This window comes from Sinocyclocheilus grahami, unplaced genomic scaffold (assembly GCF_001515645.1).
Source record: "Sinocyclocheilus grahami isolate Dianchi unplaced genomic scaffold, SAMN03320097.WGS_v1.1 scaffold1974.1, whole genome shotgun sequence".
In the NCBI taxonomy this organism is placed as follows: Eukaryota; Metazoa; Chordata; class Actinopteri; order Cypriniformes; family Cyprinidae; genus Sinocyclocheilus; species Sinocyclocheilus grahami.
Window position 1 is genome coordinate 77,449 of NW_015507153.1, and position 8,957 is coordinate 86,405.

The window sequence follows — 8,957 nt, forward strand, 5'->3', positions numbered from 1 at the left end:
CAGACGAATCCAATCAGAGTTATATTAAAAATTGTCTTTGATCTTCCAAGCTGTTTAATGCCACTCAGCGGGTGTTGCATGCATCAGTCCAAAAGAAGTTAAATTAAGCGCATGCATCCATAATAAAAAGTGCCTCACATGGCTCCAGGGGGTGAATGAAGGCCTCCTGTAGCGAATCGATGTCGGCGTTGTGCATGCGCCGCTCAGAAGTGACGAACGCGGAAACGCAGCGGAGAGATCAAAACAAAACAACGGTCACTAATTAGAAGTATAAAACGAGGATTTGTAAAGAAGAATGTCGGAGGATTTGGATGTAAGCCAAGAGGAGACTGGTTTTCCTTTGCTAAAGTAAAGAAACTTTGCTTCCTTTGCTCCTGTAAACAAACGTTGGTTTTCCCGAGACTCACCGGCGCATGCACAACACTGAACTCATACGTCATCCGCCCGGAGCTGCTTATGTGTACAACTGTTGGCGCAAGCTACATTAAAGTGATTATTACGTTTTGAATATGGATATTTTTCTTACAAAAACGCATCGATTCGCTACAGGAGGCCTTTGTTCACCCCCCGGAGCCGTGTGAGAGACTTAATTATGGATGCATGTGCTTTATTTCACTTCTTTTGGACTGATGCACTCCAACGCCCGCTGACTGCTATGATAGAGCTTGGAATAGCCAGGACAATTTTTAATCTTCGTCTGAAAGAAGAAAGTTATATACGCCTAGGATGCCTTGAGGGTGAGTAATTCATGGGCTAATTATAATTTTTGGGTGAACTATCCCTTTAAGCAGAGTACAGAATGCATCAGTCTGTTTCGTGCTCTGTCTCAAAGCCTGCTCTTGGCCGCAGGTGCCACTGCCGTGAGGACGCAGAATGCAGACTATTAAGTGTGTGGTGGTGGGCGACGGGGCGGTGGGCAAGACGTGCCTTCTCATCTCCTACACCACCAACGCCTTTCCCGAGGAGTACATCCCCACTGTGTTCGACAACTACAGTGCTCAGATGAGCGTGGACGGCCGTACGGTCAGCCTCAACCTGTGGGACACGGCGGGGCAGGAGGAGTACGACCGCCTGCGCACGCTCTCCTACCCGCAGACCAACGTCTTCATCATCTGCTTCTCCATCGGCAGCCCCTCGTCTTTCGCCAACGTGCGGCACAAGTGGCACCCCGAGGTGACCCACCACTGCCCCAGCGTTCCCATCCTGCTGGTGGGCACTAAGAGGGATCTGCGCACGGATTCGGAGACGGTCAAGAAGCTGAAGGAGCAGGGCCTGGCGCCCACCTCTCACCAGCAGGGCGGCGCTCTGGCCAAGCAGATCGGCGCCGTCAAGTACCTGGAGTGCTCTGCATTGCTGCAGGAGGGAGTGCGGGAGGTGTTTGTGGAGGCCGTGCGCGCCGTGCTCTACCCCGTTACCAAAAAGAATACCAAGAAGTGTGTGCTCTTATAGTCGGCCGAGACGAAGATGAACTCATAAACAAGATGTACAGGGGCCCAACCTGGTCTCATCTCACTTTCTCGCTCTTTAAGGACTTTCTGATTTGGTTTCGCTGACTTCTTCGTGTCTCATTCCCTTGTAAACCAGTCTAAAGTTGCTTGCCTGTTTTTTGTTGTTGATTAATAAGTTTGTTGCCAGATCCACTTAATGAAAGATAAGGATCGTCCGTGTCCGTCGGAGCCTGTAGGGATTTCTACTGCCTTGACTCACGGCGTCCTGTGCTTTTAGATAAAGTGCAATATAATGAAGACTGAATGAGGTCGACACATCAGACTTCCGGTTATAGATGTCCCAGACAAATCTTTGATGTGCCTTCAAAATGATTTTTTTTTTTAAATGCACATATGTTTTATCCATAGCTGTTCAGCAATATTTCGACAGGTTGTGTTAAATGGATTGTTTGGGTTGCACTGATACAATTGTGAATTTCATATAGAAAACTGCAGGTTGTATTTTACTCCAAAATCAAAAGAAAAAAATAATGATACTTTCCATAAAGAAATTAAATCTTTTTAAAGAGCAATAAGATCCAATAATGCAAAAAAAAAAAAAAAAAGGTAATTTCCCACAATGCAATTAAGAAATGTCTCCCAGACGCAATGACTGATTTTTAAAATATATTTATAGTTCAACTAATGCTGTACATTTCCAATTATATTTTACAAATGCAAAACGTCTTAATGGACCAAACTAGCAAAATATATTTTCTTACTTGTGATTTTGGGGCTAAATGTGACCCTGAAGTTTTATTAACCCATCATCCTGAGAATCGTGCCTTATGTGCTGTTTAATAAGGGCTGCGTCCCGCTGCTAAACAAGCGTTCGTACTCTTGTCGCGATGGCAGATTCAGGCATTGGCCCGTATTTTCCTCTTCAGAGATGGTCAGTCAGGTTACTGGAGTTCACCATAGAGTTACTCGTATCTGCCGCCATGTCAGTTCGGTTCTGCCTCGGTATTTAACACTCCACGAGAGTCACTGGTCGCTTGTTTTTAGTGAACGCCTCGCAAACCAAAACGCTGATGTGTCTTCCCAACCCAAAGACTGAGCAGCAGGCATGCTAATCTGTACAAACCCTGCGAAGTTCAGCGTATCATTGCACACGTCTCATTCAAAGGCGGTGGTTTGGATTTATGTTATTATTAACCGACGAGTTTTATTTGTGGTTTTGCATGTTCAAAAAGAGGCCCGAACAGCACTGGCCACTGTATTTCAGTATCCTCATCTCAACGTACATCAGCCTTTAAGATGCGAGACGATTTCCGGTCGGTGAGCTGCAGGGTTTTGATGTGATGTTTTACTCCGCTGATATGTGATTAGCTTTCAGAACTGGAAGTCGTGGTTAAACCTTTTGCAAAACTGACATCGTTGAATGGCAGTGTGGTGTGGAAACCTGTGACTAGACAGCCAATGTTTGAATAACTGAAACAGTCAATTTTGTGTGTGTTTTTAGCTTTTTCTGAATTGTCTGCCAAACTTGGCCAAAGAGTGCCTTTGGAAAAAAACAAAGATGTATTATGGAGTAACTGGACACGCGTGCATGTTAACGTTTGAGTCGCACCTGATACCATTCGCAATGTTTGTTTCTGTCGTTAAACCAGGACAGTGTCTCGAATCATTCCTTACTTTGAATTCAGTTGCCAAACTCCATGTAAGTGTTGTTGCTGTGTAAGGGAAATGAAATCTGTGCAAACGCTGATATCACTATTAGGTGTGACGGTGGTGAATGACGAGCGATTGTGACCGTGAACTGCTTTCCGTTTCATCTTTCAGAGTAATAGTGCGGCTGTGTGTCTATGGTATGTGGTACTACATTTATACACTGGGAACTCGATTTTTTTTGTCAAAACTGCCTTTTTATAACCAAAACAAATTGTATAAATGAACTAACCGTGAAATTATTTTAAATTATGCAAAATAAATTTTTACACAGTTTGCGTGCCCTTCTTTGAGTTGCATTGGCTTGTGTGATTGAAGTGCTCTGTATTTCGGATTGGACGTCTTCCTGACACCGAGAGAACGTTTCATCAGGCTTGGGCTTCATCGCCGCTGCTGCTGACTTGCTAAAGTGCAGCACATGTTCTTACTTGAGACGGTTTCCGCTGATGCGGGCGTGCACAAGCCACAACAAAGAGCTGATAGATATCAAGACACGCTGCAAGCAGCTCCAGTGCACACTTTGTTTCACAAGAGCATGTAGCAGGCCGGAGTCGGATGCATTGCTTTGTGCTGGCAACCTAAATGCTGCCTCTTTTCCATGTGATGTCTTCACACTTCAGCTGCAAAACAGACGTCCTGTGTGTGCTTTTTATTCGCCTTTATTTTGGTTGATTTAAATTTGTAGTGATCGCTTGTTTGGACACATACTCTACAATGGAGTTATATTTCGTAACTCAAATGCAGTTTTTAAATGTTGCACTTTGTCATTTAGTAAATATTTTAATGGCATGGTTTTCACTAGATGGCACCAAAGACATTAGTATTTTCAGAATGAGATATTGGTTTACTGCTACTGAATACTGTGCATCATAATGCATAGTTTTCGGTTCGGTTAAAAAAATAAATGAGAATATTCTCTTGAGCCAATTTCAATGAGAAGCACTATTGAACAGAATAAACCATGTACCATGTAAAACTATATATTTTTCAATTTAAATTCTACAAGCATGTTTTCTTTAAACCTTGAATGCATGATAGCACATATCTTAATCATTATTTTCAAACAGATGCTACTTTAATCACGACCTGAGGCCTGTACAGTGACGTTTGGAGCGTGTGCACTTGAAAGTGTGACATCAGTAACGAACAGCCAATCACATGCCAGTGGGGGAGTGGCTTTATTGCGTCAGAGATGTGTCAGTTTGCTCACAGCTGATTGGTCCAGTTGGAGTTTGAGCTCTCTTACCCAGAACAAGGGTAGCTGTGCAGTGTAAGTTATGGTAACTAAAACCCAGCCTCGTTGCAGACTAATCTAAAATACACCTGACTAGCCAGCTAAACCGGCTTCATGGTACAGGCCACAGAACTAACCCTGCCATGCTACAAAAAGGTCAAATTATTTTTAAGAATCAAACGGATCTTGTCATGAGTGCTGGGGTGTCCCCTCTGTGATGTCATTTCCTGTTTTCTGGCTTTGGGCTAATTTCACCCTTTCTTCATTGTGATCACAGAATGCTTATACTACCATTTTTTTCAAGCCTTCTAATGTATGAAAATCAATTTTAAAAATAGCAATTGTAAGTGGATCTTATAGCAAAAAAATATTTATAGTAAAAAAAAAAATGATTTAAAAAGCCTTTATTTGGCGGGCTGCTTTATATCAAGAATCACAAATGCATATCAGCCCAAACATGCCTTTATCAGGTGCCAAACAACAGAGAACAGGAAGTGATTAACCCGATGGAGTTTGGGTTCTTTGCCACCTTGGCTTGCTCAGTTGGGGTTTAAAAGAAACTTAGTATTCAGCAATATCATTCCACTGCACTGACACCACGTGATGAGAACAAAACTTGAGCTGAATTGAGCTGGAGGATGAAACTCTTGTCTTCTGTGGAGCTGCTTTATAGCCGAATCAAACTCAATCATAATTCATGAATTTTGCAACATTGACCCAGTTATTAAACTGAACTGAATCAACACTGGAGCTGAATAATGATACTATTGTCTTATACAGCTGCTTTATTGCAGAGTTTGGATTTGTCTCATTTTTGAAAGATGTGAATTTATCTTGTGAGCAAAATAACAATAGCACATAAAACATTTGAGAACAAAGCACTGTTTTCATCCCATGGCCCTTTTTTCTCTCCTACAAAACAAATGACTTGTAGCAGAGGAAATGCAATAGCAAATGCCGTCATGTTATCTCGTGTTTTTTGGGAAGGCAATCGTGCCATCGATTTAAAGGAATATGTGTGTTTTTTTAATGCACATTTTTAGAAGTTATGCGCATCTTTGCATTTCCATTCAGCATTTTTTCTATGTGATATTCCAAAATTTGCTAAATATAGGTGGATGTAAAACAGTTATTGATTCAGTTAACTTTCCTGTTTAATCCTGTGAAGCTGCAAGAAACAATCTCTATTGTACAAACCACTATAAAAACAAAGGTGACTTGTCCTTAAACACATCCACACCACTTCATGTGTGAAGGCTGGGAGTGATTCCACAATATTTCACCTAAAAATGTAAATAATTTTCCTCATTAAGATTGTTGTTTGTTGTTTTCCCATAAAAATCCAGATGGAAGGCTTGAGTCTCTTCAGTGAATTCATTTAGGCTGTGACTCAGACACACACACACACATGCACAAATACACACACGCACACTCACAAACACACGCACGCACTCACACACACACACTCACAAACAAACACATACACACACACACACACACACACACTCACTCACAAACACACACTCACAAACACACACACTCTCACAAACACACACACTCACAAACACGCACGCACTCACACACACACTCACAAACAAACACACACTCACTCACAAACACACAGACACTCACAAACAAACACACACTCTCACAAACAAACACACACACTCACTCACAAACACACACACACACACTCACAAACAAACACACACACTCACAAACACATGCACGCACTCACACATACAAACACACACACGCACTCACACACATACATGGACAATCACACACACACATGCACGCACAAACACACACACACACACTCTCACAAACACACACACTCACAAACACATGCACGCACTCACACACACACACTCACAAACAAACAAACACTCACACACTCACTCACAAACACACACTCACACACACACTCACAAACAAACACATACACACAAACACACACACACACACATACACGGACTCACACACACATGGACAAACTCACACACTCACTCACAAACAAACACACGCACACACACACACAGTCAGACACACACACACAGGTTTGATTTTGTGAAATGTGGGGACATCCCATAGGCGTAATGGTTTTTATACTGTACAGACCGTATATTCTATTGCCCTACACCAACCCTACCCCTAAACCTACCCCTCACAGGAAACTTTGAGCTATTTCAGATTTTCAATACACTCCATTCTGTGTGATTTATAAGCGTTTTGAAAAGTGGGGACATGGGGTAATGTCCTGAAAAGTCACCTTCTCCTTGTAATACCTATGCCATACCTTTGTCATTATACAAATTTATGTCCTCATTTGTCACAAAAACGCACACACACACACTCACACGGACAAACACTCACTCACTCACTCACTCACAAACAAACACACACAGCTGCCCTGACAGATCAGACTCAATAAACTGAAGCTCTTCCACTCTGTAGCACTGCGACGACACTGATACAGTCCTGCTACAGCCAACAAAGCTGTCAAAGTGCAATCTGCAGCACAGCAAACTATAACGTTACAGTCATAATTAATGCTCCAACATTCCAGTTACAATGAGTTGTTTAAAAACAAACTGGAATGCTTACAGTGTATTCAGTGATTAATAAGTGTTTGATTGTGTTGCTTGCTGTGTGAGACGTGCCTTTATCTTGACTGCAAACTCAATTTGATCTTCTGCAGTGCAGCTTTGAGGGCATCTGTGAGATTGAAGACACACACACACACACACACACAGACAGACAGACAGACAGACAGAGGGAGACAGTGCAGCCCTGCATTCAACTTAGCTTATCCATGAAATACAGAGCAGAAGAGATCTGGGTGTGTGCTGATATGGAAACATGCAGATAACCTCATATTCCCAGAGTCACTCTGACAGATTCTGATGTGTTGAGAGTGGATTATAAAACACTTAATATTATATTTGTGTTGATATTCCTCTGACTGGTGGAGCAGATGTTTGCACATCAGTGTTTCCCTCGAACCCTCTCAGGGAGAAAATCTTACAGTCCTCCACTGCATCAATCTGGTGCTCTTTGAGAGCAAAATCAAGAGCTCCATCCTATTTTCAGTGTCCAAATTGAACAGAGTAAAGTCTTTGCACTGACTTTGCATTGTACCTGAACTTTAAAGTGGAAACTCACTGTGAAAATGACTCCAGTTAAAAGTTACAAGTCACCTATTTCAATGGCAATTGAAGTATCGCATTGTAACAGTACTAATTACAATTGAGCTTGTATTGAATGCAGGCTCAAAGATGCACAAGCCCTCAAAACCTAAGGGACATATAGGTAAAAACAAAGAGCAAGAAAGAAAATAAAGTAGGGGGAATCTTCAAAGGGTAAACAAGAAAGAAGGTTTTTTTCTTACCCCACTGGAAGATCATTTTTTCTTGTTTTAAACAAAAACTAAGAAGATTTTGATAATTTGTTTTCAGAAAATAAGACTTAAGTCATTTTGCTTCTCAAGTAAATGTATCTTTATTTAAGAATGTTTGGATATTTGCAATGGAAAACAAGACAACATTTTTTTTTTCAGTGAATAAAATAATACTAAGTGAAACTGCAGCCATGTCCTCATCTGATATGAAGCACCTGTGATTTGGCAGCGAGCTGCTAATGCACTCACATTCACATGCTGTGGATTTGTTGACCAGTCTGAGTGCTTTTAAAGGACAAAACACACAAGATCCAGTAGCTTCAGTATCCTGCAGATGGAGACATCGCCTCTTCCACAGCAGAAACAGTTAGTGTGCCTTGCAAAATGTAATGAATAAATGCTGTTGTCATTTGAAATGTAGTTGAGTAAAGAGTAGATGTATGTATTCAAAAATATAGAGAGTAGAGAGTAAAAGTTACTAATATGCTTGCAAAGTAGCCAAAAAGATATAATAAATAAAACTATATTAACCACATTTACTCAAATACTTTACACCCTGAAACACAACAGACAATATACTTTTTTAATGAAATTGTAGCCTTTTGTGATCTAATAAGCACAATAGGCCATATCATGATTTTGATTTTAGTTTGACTAACAAATGTTTTGCCAAAGCAATGGTGCAAAACACAACGTTAGAGATCTTTAAAAATGAAGCTCGTTTCCACCATGCGATAATAAAATTCTAAATGTTTCTCACAATTCAGACTTTTCCCCAGAATAGCAAGAGATACAGTAAACTTCCATTTCTGAATAAAATAAGTCATAATTTTAGGATAAAAAGTTGCAATAACATTTTTCATTTTTTTATTCCATGGTGAAAAAAAGAAACAGAAGCATAGAAACAGTTATGTGTGTGTGTGAGTGAGTGTGAGTGTGTGCGTGTGAGTGTGTGCGTGTGAGTGTGTGTGTGGAAATGTAATAAACATGTTTTTTTCTGTGAAATAATAAAAGCATTTTGAGTAGGAGATCACTTTTATTATTTTAAATTTTAAGGTTTTTAGGTTGTCTAATGCAACCTAATGGAAGGTGTTTAAAGCAATCCGCTTAAAAATATCAAGATACTATCCGGATTTGAAGTGCATGTTAATCCTAGGTGTAAATGGGG

At 40.8% G+C, this 8,957-nt stretch overlaps 1 protein-coding gene across 1 annotated transcript; it reads left to right on the forward strand.

Moving 5' to 3' along the window:
- The first annotated feature begins 802 nt into the window (after window positions 1–802).
- On the forward strand, window positions 803–3,431 carry rhogd (ras homolog gene family, member Gd). The gene has a single exon (XM_016259988.1). The coding sequence runs from the start codon at window positions 874–876 to the stop codon at window positions 1,447–1,449; it is 576 nt and encodes a 191-aa protein (XP_016115474.1). The 5' UTR covers window positions 803–873; the 3' UTR covers window positions 1,450–3,431.
- The last annotated feature ends 5,526 nt before the right edge of the window (window positions 3,432–8,957 follow it).